This window comes from Mus caroli, chromosome 4 (genome assembly GCF_900094665.2).
Source record: "Mus caroli chromosome 4, CAROLI_EIJ_v1.1, whole genome shotgun sequence".
Taxonomy (NCBI): domain Eukaryota; kingdom Metazoa; phylum Chordata; class Mammalia; order Rodentia; family Muridae; genus Mus; species Mus caroli.
Window position 1 is genome coordinate 68,995,162 of NC_034573.1, and position 23,577 is coordinate 69,018,738.

At 36.5% G+C, this 23,577-nt stretch overlaps 1 protein-coding gene across 43 annotated transcripts in view; it reads right to left on the reverse strand.

The window, feature by feature from the left end:
- Window positions 1-9,069: 9,069 nt before the first annotated feature.
- Ptprd (protein tyrosine phosphatase receptor type D) overlaps window positions 9,070-23,577 on the reverse strand; it is a 2,211,569-nt gene continuing 2,197,061 nt past the window's right edge. For 21 of the 43 annotated variants that reach the window (XM_029475769.1, XM_029475763.1, XM_029475761.1 and 18 more), the window contains 6 exons: window positions 23,073-23,251; window positions 21,977-22,103; window positions 20,823-20,948; window positions 17,432-17,586; window positions 14,784-14,919; window positions 12,685-12,798 (listed from right to left, as the gene is read on the reverse strand). In XM_029475769.1, coding sequence (XP_029331629.1) covers window positions 12,730-12,798; window positions 14,784-14,919; window positions 17,432-17,586; window positions 20,823-20,948; window positions 21,977-22,103; window positions 23,073-23,251 — 792 coding nt within the window. In that variant the 3' untranslated portion in view covers window positions 12,685-12,729. Of the gene's footprint in view, window positions 12,799-14,783; window positions 14,920-17,431; window positions 17,587-20,822; window positions 20,949-21,976; window positions 22,104-23,072; window positions 23,252-23,577 lie in introns of all 43 variants that reach the window. The other 22 variants (XM_029475790.1, XM_029475789.1, XM_029475786.1 and 19 more) reach the window with 2 other exon arrangements.

Consider the following 23,577-nt stretch of genomic DNA (forward strand, 5'->3'; position numbering starts at 1 on the left):
TCACATGAAACTCAAGAATAAGGAAGACCGAAGTGTGGATACTTTGATTCTTCTTAGAAGGGGGGAACAACATACCCATGGAAGGAGTTACAGAGACAAAGTTTGGAGCAGAGACTGAAGGAACGACCATTCAGAGACTGCCCATAAACAACTACCAAACCCAGACACTATTGTGGATGTCAACAAGAACTTGCTGACAGAAGCCTGATATAGCTGTCTCCCAAGAGGCTTTGACAGTGCCTGACAAATACAGAAGTGGATTCTCACAGCCATCCATTGGTCTGAGCACAGGTCCCCATTGGAAGAGCTAGAGAAAAGACCTAAGGAGCTGAAGGGGAGTGAAGCCCCAGAGAAGGCACAACAATACAAACTAACCAGTACCCCAAGAGCTCCCAGGGACTAAACCACGAACTAAAGTGTACACATGGTGGGACTCATGGCTCCAGCTGCATATGTAGGAGAGGATGGCCTAGTTGGTCATCAATGGGAGGAGAGGCTCTTGGTCCTATGAAGGCTTGATGCCCCAGTATAGGGGAATGCCAGGGCCAGAAAGCAGGAGGGGGTGGTTGGTGAGAAGGAAGAGTGGGGAGGGAATAGGGGGTTTTTGGAGGGAAACAAGCAAAGGGGATGACATTTGAAATGTAAAGCAAGACAATATCTAATTTTAAAAAAAGCAAACACAGAATAGGACATATAATAGGAAGAATAGGACATATGTCTGAGTCCCTAACTCAGAAGATATCTACAATCAATAACTATTTATAAATGAAAATTTAGTTTGTTCCAGTCACTGGGGAAACAAACTAAAGAGTAAGCTGCACCCCTTCAGGAGTTGTCCAGCAGAATATAAACTCAATGCCTTTTTGAGGTCCTTTGTCTCATAATGTTATGTCAGGGATTTTTATTCCTTCCTTTTTAAAAGTTTATCTCTGTTTTTCATTTTCTATTTTTTTTTGTACCCTCCAGGACCTTTGCATACCCTCCAGGACATTTGCATATATAGCCTGACTTCCAACCTTGCTTTTACAGGATTGTTTCTTGTGCTTTTTCATGGGCTTTTAAACTTCTTTTTAAAAAATTTTCTCCCATTCTGATTTGTTTCTTTTTGTTTTATTTTATACTTTATTTTATTACTTTCTCCTAGGTGCCAATTAATTTCCTAATAAGACAAAGAAAGAGGGTGTATTCAGATGAGAGGGGAGGTGGAGAGGTACTGGGAAGAATTAAAGAGAAAGAAAATATAATTATTGTGTATTATATGAGACAAAATTTATTTTCAATTCAGCAAAACAATAAAGTAAAATTTAAAAAAGGAATTTATGAGAACTAGCCCTGTTCTACACAGAATATTTTGACTGAAGAGAAGACACACACAAACAGCCTCAGGGGGAAAAAGCAAGATAAAGAATAAAGAAACCAAGAACCACCACAAAAATCAATAGAACAAGAACAATTAACACACATCTGTCAGTAATAATTCTAATACTAATGACCTCAATTTTTCAATTAAAAAAAAAACACACACAGAAAACAAGGTTCTTTTTCTACCTCCAGAAGAAGCACATTTCAATATCAATGATAGATATTATCTTAGTTATAAAATGAATACATAGATACACTCACACACATATGTATGTATGTATATGTGTATGTATATGTGTATGTATGTATGTATATATATATATATATGATGGTTGAGCAAGCACTGACATATGAGTGTGGCAGAATGTTATTAGGGTCTTTTTGTTGCTCTCATTGGTTGAATAGTAGTACTTGATTTTTCACCAAGGTTCCTAGGTGTCTCTTTGTCACCAAAGCATCATCGTGCATGGGTTCTATCTTATGGAGTGGCCTTTTAGTCAAATCAGATATTCGTTGGTTTCTCCTGCAAACTTTGTGCCATCGTTGTGCTAGCATGTCTTACAAACAGGACACCATTATAGATTGAAGGGTTGGTAGTTGGCCTTGGTGTTTATGTTTCTCTTTTGGTAGTGTGTAAAGTACCTTTTAGTAAATGAACACTAGCCTATGGGTGTGAATGTTCTAGGTAGGCATTAGCTTACTTTAGCAGTAAGACATTGCTGTTTCCTGTTATTTGATGATTTCATTTAGATTGCTTTCCTGTGTGTATATATTTAGGACACTTGTGATGCATTTGGATGCTATACTACCACTCATATGGTCTAAGTTTAGCTGTCCCTGTGGTATTCTATACCACATCCACTTCATCATTCCCACAGTCTAATACTCTATTTTACACACCCTTACCCATCCATCCATAACTATTTATTCTACTTCTCCTTAGGGAGTTTCATCCATTCTCCTTAGCCCCTTAGACTATACCAAACTTGTTTTGTTCTACAGATTGTAACTTTGGCTATCATTGACTTAACTATAATCCACATGTGAGTGAGTGCATACCATATTTGTCTTCCTGGATCTGGGTTACCTCACTTTGGATGATTTTTTTTCTAGTTCTATCCATTTACCTGAAAATTTCATATTTTTTTTAATGGGTGAGTTAAAAAAATTACACATTCGATTCTGTAAATATACCATATTTTCTTTACCTATTAATCTCTTGTTTCTAGTTTATGGCCATTACGTGTAAAATATCATTGAACATGGTTGAGCTAAATGTGTCTACAGGAGAATAAAATGTCTTTTTATATAGCCCCAAGAGTAGCAAAGCTGGACCTTGAAGTAGGTTGATTCCTATCATCCTGAGGAAATACCACTAATTTTCATAGTGACTATAAAAGTTTGCAGTCTCACCCTCAGTGGATGAGAGTTTCTCTTATTCCACACCCTCACTGTAATGTGTTGCCATTTGTTTTACTGATTCAGACAGGTGTAAAATTAAATCTCAAGAAAGTTTTTTGTTTCGATTTTTGAGATGATTAAGGATATTGAATATATCTTTAAATGTTTCTCAGCCATTTGAATTTCTTCTTTTGAAATTTCTGTTTAATTCTGTACCCCATTTTTATAGGATGACTTGTTGTCTTAGTATTTTTTGAGTTCTTCATATATTTTGAATATTAGTCCTCTATTGGATATGTAGTTGGTAAAAAAAATTTTTTTTGCCATCTGTAGGCTGCCACTTTTTCAGAATAGTAGTGTCCTTTGACATGAACTAGCTTATCTGATTGGTAAAGTACAATTTATTAATTGTTGATCTTAGTGCATGTGCTATTAGTGTTCTGTTCAGAAAGTATTTTGTGTGTGTGTGTGCTTGTGTGCCCATTGTAAAAGCTATTCCTCAATTTCTCGTCTATCAGATTCAATATATCTGGTTCTATGTTCACATCTTTCATCCATTTGGAATTATGTTTTGTGCCATATGATAACTGGTATCTATTTGTATTCTTCTAATGCAGCTCCCCAATTTGACGAGCAGCAATTCTTGATGAGGCTGTCTTTTTTCCAGTGTGTCTTTCTTGCTCCATTATGAAAACTCAGGTCTCCATAGATTATGTATGGGTCTTTAATTCAATATGTCTGCGTTTGTTCTAATTCCATCTTTATTATTATAGCTCAGTAGTACAGTTTGCAGCAGGGGAAAAGTGAAACCATCAGCAGTTTCTTTATTCATTATTCAAGGTAGTTTTAGCTATCTGTGTTTGTGTGTGTGTATGTGTGTGTGTGTGTGTGTGTGTATGTGTTTCCACAGGAAGCTGAAAAATGTCCATTCAAGATCCCTGAAGAATTGTGTAGGAATTAATGTGTATTGCATTGAATTTGTAGATTGCTTTGGTAGGATAGCCATTTTTTACTTTATTAATATTAGCATTGCATCAGTATGAGAAAATTTTCCATCTTCTGATATCTTCTTTAAATTCTTTCTTCAATGTCTTAAGACACAAGTCTTTCACTTACTTGATTAGAGTTACTCCAACATTTTTTAAATTTTTGAGGCTAATGGAAAAGCTGTTGTTTACTTGATTTCTTTCTTAGTGCATTTGCCATTTGTATATAGGAAGGATAATAAATTTTTAAGTTAATTTTATACCCTGCTATGTTGCTTAAAGTGTTCATCAGCTCTAGGACTACCCTACTGATATTTTAGGGTTTCTTATGTACATTCTCTTATCATCTGCAAATAGAGATACTTTGAGTTCTTCCTTTCCAATTTGTATTTCCTTGATCTTCTTCAATTGTTTTATTTCTCCATCTAAGACTTCAAGCACTATACTGAATAGATATGAAGTGGACAACCCTGATTTTACTGAAATTGCTTCAAGTTTTTCTTCATTTAAGTTGATGTTGGCAAAAGGTTAGTTGTAAATTGGCTTTATTTTATTGAAACATTTTCCTTATATCCATAATTTCTTGAGGAGTTTCATTATGAAGAGATGTTATATTTTGTCAAAGGTATTTTCTTCATCTAATAAGATAATCAGCTTTTGTCTTTTAGTTTGAGTATATGGTGGAAAGCATTTATTAATTTATGTATGTTGAACCATCCCGTCCTCTCTGGGATGAAGCCTCTTGATCATGGTGGATATTTTGTTTTTGTTTTTGTTTTTGATGTGTTTTTGGATTCAGTTTCCAAGTATTTTATTGAGTACATCCACATCTATGTTCCTAAGGAAAATTGGTCTGTAATATCTTTCTTACTTGTATCTCTATGTGGATAAGGTATCATCAGAGTAACTGTGGTCCCAGAAGACAAATCGTTCTCTCTCTAGTTTGCAGAATGAATTGAGGAGAATTGGTACTAAAACTTCTTTGAAAGTCTGGTAGGATTCTGCACTAATACCTGACCTGTGTTCTTTTTTGGTTGGGAGAACTTTGATGATAGCTTCTATTTCACCAGGGATTATAGGTCTGTTTAAATTGCTAATATAAACTTGATTTATGTTAATAAGTGGTGTTTATTGAGAAAATTATGCACTTTTGTTGGTTTTTCAACTTGGTAGAATCATGCCCCTTTGAGTCTCTGGATTTCCTCAGCATTTGTTGCTATGTCCCACTAGTCATCTCTCATTTTGTTAAATTGATATACTTCCTTTCTCCACAATCAAGTAGGCTTCATCACAGGGATGCAAGGTTGGTTTACTATATGAAAATCTATTAACATAATCCACTATATAAACAGACTTAAAGAAAAAAGTCACATGATCATCTCCTTAGATACAGAAAAAGCATTTGACAAAATACAATACCCCTTCATGTTAAAAGTATTGGAGAGATTAGGAATTCAAGGCTCATACCTAAATACAGTAAAAGCAATTTACTTCAAAACAACAGCTAATATCAAATTAAATGGAGACATACTTGAAGCAATCCCACTGAAATCGGGGACAATACAAGGATGCCCACTCTCTCCATATCTATTCAATATAGTACTTGAAGTGTTAGCAAGAACAAAAGGAGATCAAGGGGATACACATTGTTAAAGAAGAAATAAAGGTATCACTATTGCAGATGTTATGATAGTCTATGTAAATTACCCCAAAATTCTACCAGAGAACTTCTCCAGCTGATAAACAACTTCAGCAAAGTGGCTGGATATAAAATTAACTCAAATAAATCAGTCGCCTTTCTCCTTTAATTTGGCATGAGTTTTTCAATCTTACTGAATTTTGTCAAAGAACAAACTCTTTGTTTTATTGATTCCTTGGGAATTTTTTATTTGTTGGTTTTTGTTATGTTTTTGTTCCTATTTTATTAATTTCAGACTTGAATTTGCTTATTTCTTGCCATCTACTCCATTTTAAAGTGTGATTCTTTGTTTTTACTCTAAAGCTATCAGATGTGCTAATATAGGATCTCTCCAAAATTCTATGTAGGCACTTAAAGCCAAGAACTTGACTTCATTGTGTCCCATAGTGTGAGCATTTTGTATTTTGATCCAATTGTACTTTCTGTCTTGAATCTTTTTTTTTTTTTCATTCAGTGCTGAGTTACTGTTTCCATGAGTCTGTAAGCTTCCCTTTTCTGGGTTGGCTATGGTGATGATCAGAACATGGAACACATCTTTTCTAGCCCTTCTGGCTTTAAATTTCCCTACCAAATAAACTTTTGTTATTTTCATGAGCAACGTTTATTGGCTTTTTGAATCCTGTTTTTAGTGTTTTAACTATCACTCACACAGGCAGCCTCTTTTCTGTTCATGTTTATTTGGTATTCTGTAGTCCTTTGATACCTTGAGGACTTTTCTTTTATCTAGATTTGGGAGATTATTATTTTATTGAAAATATGTTTTAAGTATTTTCTCCTGGGCCTATAATTCATATATTTTGTCTTTACACAGCATCCTGAAAACACCACATGATTCTTTCATGGTTTTAATAATTCAGCATTTTCTTTCGAGTGACCAAATTTCTATGTCTACCTTCAAATCCTGATATTCTGTATTCCACCAAATTCATTCTATTGGTGAAAATTTCCACTGAACTTTTTGTTTAACTGAAAATTTCAATTCTAGATTCATTTCAGTTTTCTTTGGTATTTCTTTATCTTTATTGAATTCTATTTCCATATTCTGAATTATCTTCCTTGTTTCATTAAGCTATTTATTTTCATGGACATCAGTAAATATATTCCCATCTTCTAAGTTAATTTACATATTCATTTGAGTCCTGTTTAAATTTTTTATCATGTTTATAGGTTTTCCTTTAAATTGGGTATTTAGAATTTGTCTAAGTATTTCTCCTGATTTTTATGGTATTTGTGATTTTAGGTGTAGTTTCCTGCTACCAAGGCTAAGAATTGTTGTGATAAAGTCTCATAGCTACAAAGGCATGTACAAATGGAGGACACACAAGTATCTCCACAGATTTAGGGTATATCAAGAAGAACACCACTCAGTGTTCATTTCTCTGAAGCAAAGTTCTTTGAATGGAGTCACCTCCTATAACCTATCTGTGAACACTGGAGAGGTAGTAGCTATGTTGCTTGAGCCTTAATTGTGTATAAGTATAGATGATGAAAACCGTCCTACCCAACCCGTCCTACCCACAATGTATGTCACAGTAGATGTCTTATATCTGTAAAGATCTGTACAGTCCTAGAAGAGGGCAGGTGTTCTCCAGGCCTACTCAAAGACTAGAAGGGCTACAGGAAAAATTTGGGTGAGCCTCTAATGTGGAGGTTTTGGCCTCATGCTGAAGAAGTGTGATTTTTTTGTGTGTGCTGTTGACTGTGTGTAGAGACATCAGGTTCTTCAAGGCACATGCCTACCTCTGTGTTCTATGAAAAAAAAAAAAAAATCCCTTGTGCTATTTAGAGGGTTGGAGTATTTTCTTTCTCAACTCTGTTGCCCAAGGTTGAGGTAGGAACAGTAAGACACCTTACTTGATCCCATTCTGGTGGACATGTTTATAGAATGGTTGGGAAGGAACTTTGCCTATTTCTAAAAGTCAAGGCTGAGACATGGACTCTTCTAGCAGTAGGTATCTCTCACTATGCAGGCATACTGAGAGTTGGGGAAGGGTGCCAAAGACTACACTCACCTGCTGTTTCTTGTTTTTAAAAACTAAAAGCAGAAAATATGTCAAATGTTAGTCTTAGCTCTTATGAAGCTAGTTTAGTGTGTGTGGGGGGGTATCAACAGGGGCAGTCCACCGGAAAGATCTTAGTCAGCCATCATCTTGCTCCGCCTTTCCAAGTTAAACTTTAATCGGTTAAAAGTTTATATAATTAAAGTTCCTATAAAATTTAATCATGGACAAGATTAAATATAGAAGCCTTAATCACCACTCATTAATTTTTGACCAATAATTTTGGTAGGTATGTAGATGTATAAAGTTAGATCATCTCTGCCATCTTAAATAGTCTTTTCAGATATTTGTTTAAAAAAAAAACTGTAGTGACCCAATATATAGATAGGCTGCACTGGGAATTTTCTGTCCCCACTTTCTAATAAAGGATAATAATAAGTAAATAATCAATCAATAAGATGATCAAATTTGTAAAACTAAAGGCCAATTAACTAGAAAAGAGAAAAGAGAAAGAAAAACAAGTCAGATTATTTATTCAGTGGCAGGATTTCCAAAACCATGCCTGAGCAATGAGACTGCTGCATCAAGTAATTATTTTCATGGCACCAAGTTCCCTTGATGCTGTTGATTGATGTCTTATTTCCACTCAGATTTACAGCTGCTTGCAGGTGTCTTCATTATTGTCAATGATTTTTGTAAGGAAATGGTCACCTGAAATCCATCTTTATCCAATAACTCAATGTGAACTTTTCTTCTGTCTTCATTTGCATGACTGAGATGATCAATTATTCCAAATGTGACCAGCAAGACCAACAGCAATCTATCCGATGTAGAACCACTGTGTGTGCTGTCAGGGTAAATGTTTACATCCTACTAGTTAGGCCAGGACTAAAGAAGTAGAAACCAGGCAGGAGATTTTAGCTTCCTGCTATATTAGTATGATTTGAGTTTGGGGTCTACAAGACAACAAACACCTTTCTTTTTTTCTCTAGGCCAATTTGAATAATAAATTCTCTCACTTACAGCAGACAGGCTTGCTTCAGGCCACTGTCTTTTCTGTGATAGCATGTCTTAATGTGATGTTTTCATTGAGTCAGTGCCAGCCTGTCTTAGAATATTCACTGTTTATAGCAGTGTCTCACTTCTTCAGAGCTGTTTTCCCAATACATAGAACAAACCTCATCTACTGTTACAATTAATACGGAGTAAACAATCCAAAGCAAAGTGTTTTCTCAACCATGTTTCTAAATGCTCAATAAATGAACACTATGAAGCTATTTTTATGTGCAGGAAAGCTATGGTTTCTGTCAACATTAAACTGACATACACAATGTATACCGAACAGTAGACCTTTCACAGGATCCGATATGTTCTATGTTCTCCACCATCAATGAAAATAATCCCCTTGACCTTATATATGAATACATGAAGTTATTTCTCTTAACTTGTTTGCTTAGCAGTAGAAAGTGCTTACCTCAAGGGCAGACACTTGTGAGTAGCAGATTCTTAGTAAATATAATGCCTGCCAGTACATAGGACCTAAGCAGATAGCCAGAAAAGAGGGAATAACTAGTTAGTTTGAAAGCAACATGCTTGGAGTGGACAAAAACAAAGGCCAGGACTGCATAACACTGACATTTTTATTAGAATTCATTTGTAACAAATGGAACCTGTGTCAGCAAAGAACTGATTTTCATACAGACTTCTTTCGCCACCAATGTAACGAAGTAAGAAAATAAAAAGCACGCCTTTCATTCTGTAAAACACTTACGCGTACTACTAATTAGAGGTAATTGTATTTTTTTAACAAGCCATTTTACAAGTTATTTTTTTTTGAATTTTCAGTCTATGCATCCAAAACGAGAGCAAAGAACACAACTGTTATCTTTGTAAAGACACTCCAAGCTTGTATGGCAAAGCCATGTAACGGATGGATAGGATGGATCTGTAGCCTTCTGACCTCTGCTGGAGTATCAGGGCACCCATATACCCAATGGAAATCAAAACCAAAGGAGAAAAAATGGGAAGGGAATTTTAAAATGACAAGAAAGACTGAAACAAAGCTAACCCAAAACTCAACAGGAAAGAAAAAAACTGTGTGTGCTACTAGGCATTTTTTCCTTTCCTGCTGTGATGTGTTGTTTTCCACAGACACATAAATGAACTTCTGAAGCAGTTCCTTACAGATGGGTTCAAGTAATAACATTATTGGGTGTAGAATCAATAGGGCAGTGCATAGTACAAAGGTGTAGAAAGTGCGAAGTTCCCTAGAGGCCCTTCCCTCCCCTGGCTGTCCTTGCCTTGTCTAACCATGCAAACCATTTTTAAAAAAGAGCTAAAATAAAGTTCTGTACAAATCACTTTTATATATTTGATATTTTACCATTGTAACTAATTACAAAATTATACATAACTACACATACATAGGTAAATAATAGCACCGTACTGGTTATGATGATGAAAATAACTGGAAACTTTGATGTCTATGGTAATGGTAGATACTGATGTTTGCCTGGGAAATTAAACTTGAATGGTCATAAAGCAAAGTAGAGTGGAATGCACATCAGTGACAGTGGGGAGTTAGTTCTAGGACCAGCTCCTGATTCTGGAGTAACGCCCACCTCATCCTCCTGCAAGACACGTCCCATCCATTTCTTTTGCGGATTACTGTCATTGTTCCTGCCATACAGGCAGTTTTGTTGCCGAGAGACAAACAGCTCACTGGCCAGTCATTCTGGTGTGTGATATTCCATTAGATCCAACATGTCCAAAATGGCATGTCTAGATGACACAATAACCTATCTGACCTCCCTTGTTTCACTTAAAACAAAAATCACAGCACTGAGCAACCGGGCACTTGGATAAACCTTCAATGGTACAAGTGAAAAGAAAACAATAGACTCACACAGTGCACATTCTATCTGGTTCTGATGTAGGTTAGAGAGTCTCATTCTGAGGTAGCCTTCTAGTTTCTTTTTTTAGTATTATATATATACTTCTATTTTTTCTCTTTTTTTGTTTTTGTTCATTTTTTTTTAATTTTTGTTTTTTGTTTTTTGGTTTTTTTACAAAAAAAAGATGCTCAAATATGATCGTTGCAAGTGTTTGGTCTCTAGGATTTTATTCTGCTAGTGATGGGAAGATGTGAAACCAAATGCCCTTCCATGCAGACCATCATGAAGCTAAAATTAAACCAAAATATTACACCTGTATCAAAACTCTTTCAGAGTATTCAGTATTTGTGGAGGGTACTTTAAAATCATATAGCATGTGGCAAACTCATGCCATCATCCATGGCTTCCTATGGAAATGTTTGGGGAGATACATACATGTATATATATATATATATATATATATATATATATATATATAATTTATTGCCCCTTTCAGAAAAATCCTAATGGAATATCAAATATATCCCGAAGTTGTTTCTATAAGTAAGACTGGTGGTTACTGCATGCTCCGGAGCAGATTTGGAAGGGATCTGAAGTGAACCAAGTTGCTCTTCCTGATGTGACAATGAGGAAAGGAGAGGCCCTGATTATCCAAGTGCTTTGGGCTGGTACAGTCACTAACATCCCCCACTTGGCTGAAAACTAGGAATGCATATTATTCAAAGAGTTTGTATACATGTGGTGGACAGACAATGTTTTAATTGAAAGAGAAACAGATGTGAACATCTAATGGAAATCAGAACCGAAAGATAAAAAGAAATGTTATTAAAATAGGTATCAATTATAAGGCACTCTAAATGCAGAACTAAAACCGAATGAAACAGCACAGCGCCTCCCAGGAACGCCGCTGCCACAACATGTTTCTGACTGAAAAGAGTAACATGAGTTTGGCTTTGCCCCTGTTACATATAATAAATGCAAATTTCATAGCACGTACTATAGACAATATATGATTGAATATACTTTTTTAAAAAAAACCCAACAACTTGATAGCTGATATATTACAACATTCTTCCCTCCTAAAGGGATATGCACTGACCTTTCCCACATGCACACCTTTTAGATATTTAACAATTGTTATTGCACTAGAGTGTTAGAAATATTGAATTTTGTCGGAAGCCTGGCTAACAAAACAGTATTTGTGGATATGGTTGGATAGAAGGGGGAATACAAGGCCGGAAAGTTACGGGCGAGGCTCAATAATCAATGATGTGCACTCCTCAATTCCCTTTACAAATTAAAGTTTCACAATACTAAAAGTAACTTGAATAGATGTTTACAATCGCTTTCTATACTTAAAAATAAAAAAATTAAAACAAACAAACAAAAAACCCCCAAAAACCTAAACCATGGAGGAACCGAATGGCAGTTAAATCTTTGTGTGGACATACTGTCTATATATTCATAGATACCCTTAAAATATAGATATCTATGTATATATACATGTTAGCAGCAACTTTATACTTTGCGCCTCCCTGTTGATTCCTAAAAGAAAACAATGCAAAACAAAATTCCCCTTGAAGCTTGCAGAGAATGGGCACTTTCTCATCAGTTAATCAAAACAAAACATGTGAGTAATAGCTGTTGAGACAGGTACTGTAGACTGAGCATTGCACAAAAATGTGCAAAGTTTCAAATTATTCAATATTTCTACAGTAAGATATTACAGATAACCATTCTACAGCTTAAAAAGACCTAGAATTTAGAAATAAAAAAAATATGAAGAATTACTTAACGTTATAAGTTTACTTTATCGAATGATACATTTTGTTTAAAAAAAAGTTTACATAGTTAGAAATGAAGCACAGGTCAGCAGAATCTTTACAACATAAAAATGAAATCAAGGACTTTCTTTTTCTAAACATCCCCACCCTTACCCCTAAAATGTAAGTATGAGTGGCACGGGGAAAGGGGTGATGTTGAAGCAGAGTCCACCTTATGTGAGCAGCCACACCAGCAAATTCCTTGTGCTGAACTGAGGCCCACAGGCAAGCTCTCTCTGTCCCTATCAAGCAATCCTGAACAAGATGGTGGTTCTTTGCTGTCATTTCTTCTTCCCTTTATTGTGAATCCTTGAGGTATCTGTAAATAAAATTCTTCAGATGCCTCCTAAGTCAGGATTCTTGTTATTATTTTTCAGGTTAGATGATTAAACTGTGAATTCTTGGTCCACTTGGAAGAGTTTGTTTTTTTGTTTTGTAATAGTCCCACTAAGTGGCTGTTAGCTAGAAGTTAAGAAGGACTTCTCAAGTGCCCTGTATGGCTCAGAAGAGACTCCATGGATAGCGAAGGGCCTGTAGTAAAAATCCAGAAGGGGTCAGGGGTTTCTACGTTGCATAGTGATCAAAGCTGCCCAGGTATTCTAGTGCGGCTCGATAGCAGAACTGGTATTGATCCTGTAGGACACAGGGTATGGGAGAAGAAATGAAGAAAATAGATGTTTTAATTAAGAAATAAAATCAGTATTATAAAGAAAAATTATATCTATAGAGCAGCAATGCTACCACTTTAATTCAGCCTGATGAACAACAGACAATGAACAAAAACAATTAACCATGTGGGGGTTTTAACTTCACCAGTCAACCCAATTCAGGCTTCTAATTCCAAGCCAAAATAACTCCAGTGAATATTACAGTCCAGTGTAGTGAATGCCCGGGTGGTGAGGTAGGAATGGATGGGAGGGGGAGTACCCTAATAGAAGGAAGGGGAGGGAGGATGGATAAGGGGGTTCTCGAGAGGGAACCAGGAAGGGGGATAACATCTGAAATGTAAATACATAAAATATCCAATAAAATAAATAATTAAGAGAAAATGCCTCCATAAGACTGTGCTTTAGAAAAGCAAGTGGGATATTTCCTTAATTAGTGATTGATGTCAATGGGCTGAGCCCATTGGGGGTGGGGTTTTCCCTGGACTGGTAGTCCTGGGTTCTAAGAAAGCACTCTAAGCAAGCTATGAGGAATGAGCCAGTAAGCAGTATCCCTCCATGGCCTCTGCATCATCTCCTGCCTTGAGGTTCCTGCCCGGTTTGAGTTCCTGTCCACTGGTGATGAACAGTGCTATGGAAGTGTAAGCCAAAACCCCTTTCCTTACCAACTTGCTTCTAGTTATGGTGTTTTGTTGAATAGAAACCTTAACTAAGACAGAACTGAAAGGTAGTTTTGCAAGAACAGCAGGCATACAAAATGTTTATGTAGCATTGCACTTTCTGCCTTCTCACTCCCGAGAATGGCTGCCTACATTCAAAGTACCTGCAACATTTGTCCTAAAATTCAGTACGGCTGCAAGTTGTCTGTTCTAGAAGACTAACACCAAAATAGAAAGATATGAAACATGTCTTTTCTCACACAGGGAAGGGACCTGTCATATTGAAATAAATTGGAACACTGTTGGGGAGATAGAAAAATTACAATTTACAGATAACCACAGGGATGAGAAAAAGTAGGATTTTCCCCATAAAAGAAACTTATTTTCAGTAGCCAATGGGGCTGAAAGTAGATAGCTTCTATTTTGCTTAAATGTGCATTTTTCTACAATAAAAATGGTAATGCAAAATAAATGGAGTTTGCTTTTCTGTCTTGTCACAGTAAGTTGCTTGGCTAAGTGCTAAGGCTTTTTAAATGTCCAATTTCCCTCTGTCACCCCAACACCCATTATGTTTGTCAGACTGACATAATGTTTTAAGTATTGCAAGCCAAGTGCTTGTAGTATTTTGAAACCAAAGTGTAGACGATACTGCAAATTGAAGAATACATATAAATTGTATAATCTGGTGGCTATTTGAGGAATATAAATACTACCTCTCTGATTCTCGAAATCATGGCCTTAAACCAAGAAATGTACATATTAATTAGGGAATAGAAAACAGGTCATTTCTAAGTTCCAAATATTTAATATGGCCAGTCATGTAAAACAAAACACTAACACCCCATGTCTCTGTGAGCAAATAGAAAACAGAAAGGTAAAAGTAGCTGAGAGAATGTTCTCTACCAGACACGTGACTTTATATGTCTCGACCTAAAATTATGTACCAGGTTTATATTAATACACACACACACACACACACACACAGAGAGAGAGAGAGAGAGAGAGAGAGAGAGAGAGAGAGAGAGAGAGAGAAATATGTGAAAGAGACATTTTATGAGTTAAAGATGGTAACAATTTAATGTATTTCAACCCATTATAGAACTTCATATAATCTTCAGAACAGTTTGAAGATTTTGGCGTTGTCCCCATACTTAATGAGTTGGGAGATAAGATATTAAAATACTAGGTAAGTAACTGGTTGCTTTTCCTATGCTGCACTTCTGTGTTTTGCAAGTATATCTTAGACCCACAGAGGACTGAGGTTTTCAGAAGGCGACACCAAGTTCTTTCTTACCTCTGTTTGTACCATGGCTGGTCGTTGTGTTCTTAACATTTTGACTGTCTGGAAGATATCTACCACCCCTTCATATCTCATTCTTTCCAACACAATACTCAATGTTATGAAAACTCCAGTTCTTCCAACGCCGGCACTGCGTTGAGAACAAAGGCAGCATGAGTAACGTGTTCATAGTCCTGGCCTCACTTGCTCTCTAGATATTCTGTTACCGGCTTCCATATTTCCAGTTTCTCCACAAGCATGTTACGGATGAAGTGGGAATGCTTTTACTATGTGTTTACCAGGTGATGTGTTGATATAATATGTGAGAATACGTAATTAGAATTGGGTCTTATAAAGTAGATTGCATTTATAAAACACTTTGGAACTTTAGCCGAAAAGGTCAAGAAATAATACTATAAAATCAATAGGCAAAAGTATAAGCAGATCAAATACAGGATTGTACTTTTCATGTAAACTCTAAAACTGAAGACCTTGACTCTATGTAAAGTATGAAGTAAATTAGAATAAGGAGGAACATATCATGGAGAGTCTTCCTTTCTAGTGTATTAATAACATAATCTATGAAAGTTATGCCATCATCAAAACAGGCAACACATGATGTAAAGACCACTTCAGTGTTGATATTACATTGGATAGTAGACTTTCTGTTATGGGAAGGTTTTTCTCTTAGCCTTTGAAACTATGAGTATCCAAATTGCATTGATTGTAGAAATATCAAATTATACCCCAATTTCAGGAAAGATATAACTTTCAACAGATTGTTAAAAGGCCCTGTGACAGTACAGCTCTGAGCCAGTGAGCTCTACACTGAATTGCTTATTTCCAGGTGAGTGGCTGCTAAAATATCCCAACTCTCATTCTACCATTTCAGGAAGGTTTTGAATATCTTTCTCTTTCTTTTGTAGTTTAAGATAATTCCAGGATCTTCATAATTGCAAGGAAGAAAACTAGTTGATAGCTTTTTCTGGGGGTTTGGGTACCAAGAACTTTGAATAATCTGAAAAAAAAAGTTCCTACATTTGTTATCCTTACTTAAATGTTGTGTATAAGGCTTGGGCACAGGCTGTTGAAAATAGATGGATTCATTTACTCTGGGATGTAGCTGACAGGCATATATAAATAGTGCATGCTTTTACAAACGGCGCTTTCTCATGAATCTAAGGAAAAATGCTAAGTAAGGCTTTAAACCAATGAGCAGTTGTTAAAAAGGACTTCGATATATTTGCTCCCACCAACTGTCATGTGATCTTAAATGGCCCTCCAACCCTGAATGTCTCTAACTCATGAGAGACTCTGACTTGTAGCACTTTTGTTGAATCATCCAGATATTCTAAAGTGTATCTTACTTTAACTTGATTAATCAATATAACTAAAACCAGTACTTCTGGGTTTCTATTAAGAAATTTTAAGAAAAGAATAGACATCTGCCTCATTAACTTCTAAATTAATTGAATCTTACTGAGTTAGTTTAATATGCTAGAAATGTGTTAATTCAAGGAATTCAAAATGAAGGAAAGATATGTCTGAGTTAGGAGAAGAAATTATATGCTAGATTAAAAAAAACTATTATGTTTCAACTTTAAATATTGGAGACCACACATCACATTCTATCTATAGCAAGGGGTTTTGGCAGCATAATGCAAATGCTACCAAGTTTGAGAGAAAAGCAGTGCTAGAAAAGATCACAGAGACCTGCAGAGAAAATGGAAGCTCACTGTATATGCCTTTGTAAAAATATAGATCTGGGACAAGAGCATGTATCCTGAAGTCTATGTCTAATTTTTCCATTTTGAGATATTCCTTCCTAGGGTATTGATAACAATAGGTTTTTAAAGCACCAGACATTTTAAACATAAATGTTTTTAAGACTTTGACTGTAAACATATTGAAAACTGAAACTTCAAACTTTTAGAATCCCAATATACAGTATTAAAAAATAAAAGGTGAATTCCCTTTACTATGTTTCCCACATACCACAGCTTCGACAAGCACTAAATTTATGGTGGATGTCAAAGGCATTCACTTAGTATTTCTATTAACTTCAGTGACTTAAATTATAAAATGCTCTAGAAACTGTTGAAAATAATTAAATTGAAGGTGCTTCATTTTCTGATATAGCAACAATTTTCAAGCAAATTGCATTTTGAACTGAGGCACCATACTAATCACTTATTGACTTGCAAGAATTAGGATTGCTATTAAGGCTTGGCAGCTATTCACAGTTTCTTTTTCAAGAGACAAAAGGAGAAGATACAGAAAGGCAGTTGTAAGTGCAGCTACATAAAAAGAAAGCAAACACTGAAAGGGATTAGTATTACACATTATTTCTGGGTAAACACCAACAGTTCTTGGCAACTTGAAACTCTTTCTTTCTTTCTTTCTTTCTTTCTTTCTTTCTTTCTTTCTTTCTTTCTTTCTTTCTTTAACAAGGAATCAATTGGGGGGATAAAAAACATTCTATTTTTTCATTTTATGGAAAAATAAACAAGTATTTACATTATGTCTCATAGAACATTTTGAAAACAAATTTCAATTAGACAGATATACCATAACAAGCTGGTATACAAAGTGAACAGAGAACACCCATTTTCAAAGCTGACAAGCATCGCAAATGTCCAGTTAGCATTAGTGACTCTGCTCACCTGCAATGCACCGAAATGGGCCCATCTTGGCCAAACTGTTCCTTTGTTTTATGGACTTGGCCAATGAAGTCAATAAATCCTTCTCCAGACTTTGGCACTCCTTGTTCTGGCCAGTCAGTGAACTGGAACTGCCTCACTGTTCGGGACTGGCCATCCTTTTTAGGTGAAGCCACACAGCCAGCATGTAGCAGCAGGCCAGGAGGATTCAGCAAGTACAAAGACCACAAGAACAGACATGATTTTGTTTCCCCAATAAATAAAAAGAGAAGAAAACAGTTAGGAACGTGTCCAGTGGAAGCTTAGTTATGTGTGTGTCTTATTTACTGCCTACACTGCCAACATTTATACATATTTAAATTACAAATCTATTTGAGTTATCCTCTTCAGAAGCACTTCTGAGCTTCAAAGTTTGAGATAATCAAATACAACACACACACACACACACACACACACACAAATATTTCCCCAAATATTATATTCAGTCTAATGACTTATTCACAGGAGGAGTGTGAAGGTAGTATGCAGGCATGTCACCTAGATCAGAGAATTGCTGTTGTCACATTGACATGTTGTCACATCAGCCATGCATATTTCTAGTACCGTAAATGACAGATGGCAATATTTAAAGGATCTAACATAAACCAGGTAGTTGACTTGGCTGCCCCACCATGTCTCTGAGATACACATTTTCAAGCCACATGTGAGACACAGCATGAACCATGTAGTTAAGCTTAAATTCCAGCTTAAGGGCAGTGTGCTGGTTTGTTTTTGTCAACCTGACACAAATCAGAGTCTCTGGGAGAAGGAACCCTAAATTAGAGAATTGTTTCCCTCAGACTGTCCTGTGTGCACATGAGTGAGCATTTTCTTGATTAGTGATTGATATGGGAGGGTGCAGCCAACAGTGGCAGTGCCACCCCTAGATGGATGCTCCTGGCTGGTATAAGAAGTCGAGAGGAATTAGAGAGACATGGGAGAGCAACACAGCAAGCAGTGCTCCTCTATGGTCTCTGCTTCAGTTCCTGCCTCCACGTTCCTGCTTTGAGCTCTTTCCCTGGTTTCCCTTGATGATGAACCTGTAACCAAGTAAATCTTTACTTTCAACTTGCTTTTGGTCAGTATTTTATCACAGAAACAGAAAAAGGAACCAATACAGAATCCAAAGCGATTATTTGCAAGTATTGTACCACTGCCCCCGCCTTCTTTAAATCAGAGGTTTCTTCCTGACTGGCTTCAGGAATTAAGTAATATACAAAGACAACTCCAAAATTCTAAGAAAAGAAGCTATATCTAAAATATGATAATCCACAAAATAGGTGTTCTTCTTTTACTATCATGTTTTGTACACATGACAAAGTCCACAAACACTAAATTCATGGTGGATATCTGAAGCATTTACCTGGTATTTCTAAGTTCTGAATATAAAACTTTTCAAGAAGTTCCACATTAATAGCAGAAGGTCATGAATTACTTCTGATTCTTCTTGGAATTGTTTGAAGTACAACAGTAGCAGAAGAGATGCTTTACTCATAGATAACAGGAATTCCTGCTCTGACACATCAGGGTAACCCATGCTTACTGCGATTGGTCCCACCTGAAGAGCTACTCCCAGTGGCAAGAATGCTTCACATTCTTGGGAATTAATCTTTCCTTTTAAGAGTCTTATGGACCAGGCATGCATGTTTGTAAGATTTATACAAATAACTCAATCCCAGGCAAATGGAAAAAAGAGTGTATGGGTTAACTCAGCATGGGTACACATCACGGACCCTAGTGGTTCAGAATACATGCCTGAAAATTAATAGAAGAGCACAAATATTCCATGAGAATACAGAGGAGCAACAGAAGTATCTGGCCGAGTCAGTAACTCGCAGATGTTTAGTGTAGAGGGTGGATTTATTTCCCTCTTTTTCTCAGAAAGTAAAGGGAGGAAAATCAGAAACTGCACATGGCAGAGCTCTCCTCTGAGTGTCCTGGGGATTTCATTTTTGTCCTTAGTCACGAGTAACATCAAAACCAGGCCAGATACATAAATATTTACTATTTGGAGAGAGACCATCTGATTGTTTAAAGGTTAGTTGCTTAACAATGCTGCATTCTCAAGGGCCAACTGGCTTTCTGAACTCAGAACCTGAGATCACTAGCATGCTGGCAGCATACACAACAAGGCCTCTGGCAGCTAAGCACAGAGAGTCTTTTCAAAATGATCTGAACACATACCTGCTCCCCTCTTTCTTTTCTCAATGTTATTAGGCTTAACTTGGAGCTAGGTTAAATGTGTTCTTCATGGGTTAAACCTGTATTCTCCTTTCAATTACCAGAAATAGCTAGGAAATTTACGTTAAAGGAACTTACGTCTTCGACTCATACTGAAGGGATAGTAGCAAGCATCAGGGAGTGCTTACTTGGACAATTAAAAAATGAGATCTTGTATCATGATAGCCCTGTAAGTAGTCACAGTCAGAGTATTTGATATACCACTTTCTAGGATTAACAAGTCTTGTCCTCCTATGAATCATATTCTGTCTTTGTCTCCTCTGTCTCTGTGTCATAGCCAGGGCTAGGCTTATTAGTAGACAATCTACAAATATGAACTGAGTGAAAGCTTCTTTCAGGAAAAACTAATGGATCAACTAACTACATATTGTCTCCTGGAGTTTTAGTCAACCCACCCACTATGACAGTTCTAAAACTAAAGTGGAGTTTTGAACTGACCCAGTCTCCCTAAGATGTGTTTGCAATCATGGTTTGAGAGTGGCTAATGGCAAAGATATTAAAGTTTATGTGTAGAACCTCTTACATTAGGGCTGAGCCTTGGACTCAGCAATCTTTGTGAGAAATGCAAATGGAAATTAGCCAACAAGGGTTGTGAGTTCACAGCTCTCGTGGACAGACACATTAGCACATGGAGGAACAGACGATGCCAGGAATCAAATTAGAATGTGCAAGGCTTGTCAGAACCTTCCAAGGAATGCCACTTGCTCTGCAGTTTTAAAGTCATACCAAATTAACCTACAAGCCCATATGACCTCAAGGACTGTAAAACCAACACCACATTTACAGCCTTAAGTAATGAAGAAATCAAAAGCTCTCCAATGAGAATGTGCTGAGAAGGTGAACTTAAGTGCAGTCAACCAATCAGTACACACTTCCCAACACAAGCCCTCACTGCATTCCCCAAAGCTGGGCTTCCAGGTGTTACACTTGAAGGGAAGCCAAGCCTGGGCTTATGAAAACACTTCCCAGATAGAGGGAATGTTACAGATTCCTTTCCTTTAAAGTCATCTACAATGCATGATTTCTTTTCCTTTTGAGAATGGTTATTAGAAAATGTTTCTCCCAGAGGAGTATATATAACCCTAATTTCTAGCTAACTATGAGCTGAACTTACCCTGGCATCCGTGACCTTGAATTCCCTCAGGATATACTGAGGCATGTTATATTCAGCCATGGGATCTACAACAAAATACTGGTATCTTGCAGATCGTTCAGCTGGCCAGTACTGGTGACATTTCTCCTATAAGGAGAGATTAATGTTAAACTCTATAAGGAGTAAAAAATATTTTGCTATCTACATTTGTTCTCTTGTTAATAAAATTCTAAAATTCAAGGCAGGTACCTAATCTTTTGAATCTCTCTCCTAAAGACAGGCAAACTATCTGGTGTAATTTTTTTTTCTCCAAAAAAAAAAAAAAAAAAAAAAACCCAACATAGAGTATGGCAAATCATAGCTACTTATTAAATACCACTTGAACTGGGCTTTTAAACTGGGCAGTTATCTTTCATGTATAAATTATTTAAATAATTATATAATTCCTTGGGCAATGCTGTTAGTGCTGTATTACATCAGCACACTTGTTTTTATACCACTACAGTTTATAATAGGAAGTCATGCAGGATAAAGCAAGAAGAAGCCCCTGAGATGACCCAGTTCAATAGTAGCTGTTAACTGAGGAATCTGGGGTCCTGGCAGTTCTGATGACTTTGCCGAATCAGCAGGCAGATTAAGGCAAGATAGATAACTTCTTGGCCTTACATCCTTTTGCTTTCTAAATGAGTTCTAAGAGTTGGGCTTTAGCCATAAGTCTATCATGTAATATATAAAAAGAGACAGAATGGGACTATCTCTAATGGCACTGCAAACCTGCTTTCAAGTGCAGTCCGGGTGGTGGCGCTTCAAGTATCTCTCTGATGCTGCTTGATATGTACTTCAGAATAATTATTCTTAAAATCTAATTTGCTATTATAACTGATGAAATATTATGCTGCTTTCTAGAACCATGTTCAATGGACAAGAAAAATACAGTTTGGCTTAAGAGTGAAAGACAAGAGTTCAAGTTGCTTTACATGAGGCCCATATGATCATAAAACTAACCTATTCAGATAAAAAGTAATAAGCATATGTCGAATGTAAGTCATTGGGTCCCACTGACTGACTCAGTGGTCCCTACTATTGCATGTCTCTGCAGCCAAAGTCTAGAATCTTTCAAAAACCTGTAAATTAATAAATTTGATGTGGTTTTCCAAATTGGGTGACACACTTACTCTGCCCATTTCTCTCAGCTTGGTGAGCATCACAACGATGGTGGAGTTGTGTTCCCAAAGCATGCGCCAAAAGTCTTCAGTTGTCTCTGCTAAGGGCCCTTGGGTAGCAATGTAGGCTTTCTGTTGTCTGAGTAGAGAGGATGAAAGAAAATGTTAAAGTATTTTGAAGACATGCACACATTTATTTGGGAATTGTTAATACTAGTCGCACACATATTATTAATTCAATTGCAGGGGAGTTCCATTAGGATACATAATCAATAAGATTGTTTAGTACATTTTGGGGACATTGTAAAATCAATTATGTTGTTAATATTACTATGGATGTCTTTAACAGTGTTATTTAAATTTAGTGCAAAACTGGTAGCTCAATTTCATGTTATACAAATCAATTAAATTCTTAGTTGTGTGACTCTGTTTTCTAGAAACAAGGCTCACATAATCTATTAAATATATGAAAAAAGGCACTAAGTAGCTTCCTTATCAACTTCCATATCTAAATGGTTTTTGAATGAATAGGTTACAAGGTCAGGTTAAAAGAAGCAATAATCAGAGGCTGAGGAGATGGTTCTGTTGGTAAAGTATCTGCTGTTCAGATCCTCAGTAATCAAATCGAGTCCTGGAAGGGAGATGGTAGGTAGGTAACAGGGAGTTCTCTAGGTCTTATCAGCCACCTAATTTAACTGAAGGGATGAGCTCTAGGTTCAGTGACAGACCCTTCTCAAAAAATAAGCTGGAAAGGGAGACATGTAAGGCTGATCTCTGATATTCACAAGCACACGTACTCTCAACATACCCACCCCGGTATAAACACACACATACATTATACCCACTCAAATGCACACACCCATATAAGCATGTACATGTACCACAAAAACACACTCCCCCACTCGCCCATGCAATAGAAATACTATTAATACTGCTGAATTCTATCTAAAAATAAATAGATAAATAAGCCACCACCACCAAGTAATTGAAAGATGATGTATTCAGAAAGAAAATGGCATTGAATTGTGATGAAATTCTTTGTGGTTATAAATCTACAGCACATGCAAATATCAAGGCTTTGGATTGTCAAGGGGGTGAGGATAGATACCTATATCCATCAAGGAAACTGGCATTGATGTAATCAGAGCCTTCAACTCCTCGGATAGGCTGCAGGCACACCCTTGTGGATTCATATGGCATAATATTAACAAGGCGGTTTTTGAATTTATTACATGGAAGATTGGCACTGATGAATCTTGAGGTGTGAGCTTTTGAGCTGGCTAGACGCTGTTGAATTTAAAAAGGAAAGAAAATTCACAAAGGTAATGTTAGCCAATGATTTAAATGCAATAGACCTAAGATACCCGTTTTAGATATCAGTCTTCTGTTTACTTGATAGCAAATATTCAAAATGTACTTCCTGTTAGCAAATTATTTCATATAGCCTAGAGAATATTGTAATCATTGCATTTTGAGAACATGATGTCTGAATTTAAATGAGGACACTATGGACCCTGTTATTGTTAGGGGATAAAAAATTGAGAAGAAAAAAAAAAAGAAGAGTAGAGGGAGGTGAACGGAAGGAAGGAAGGGAGGGAGGGAGGGAGGGAGGG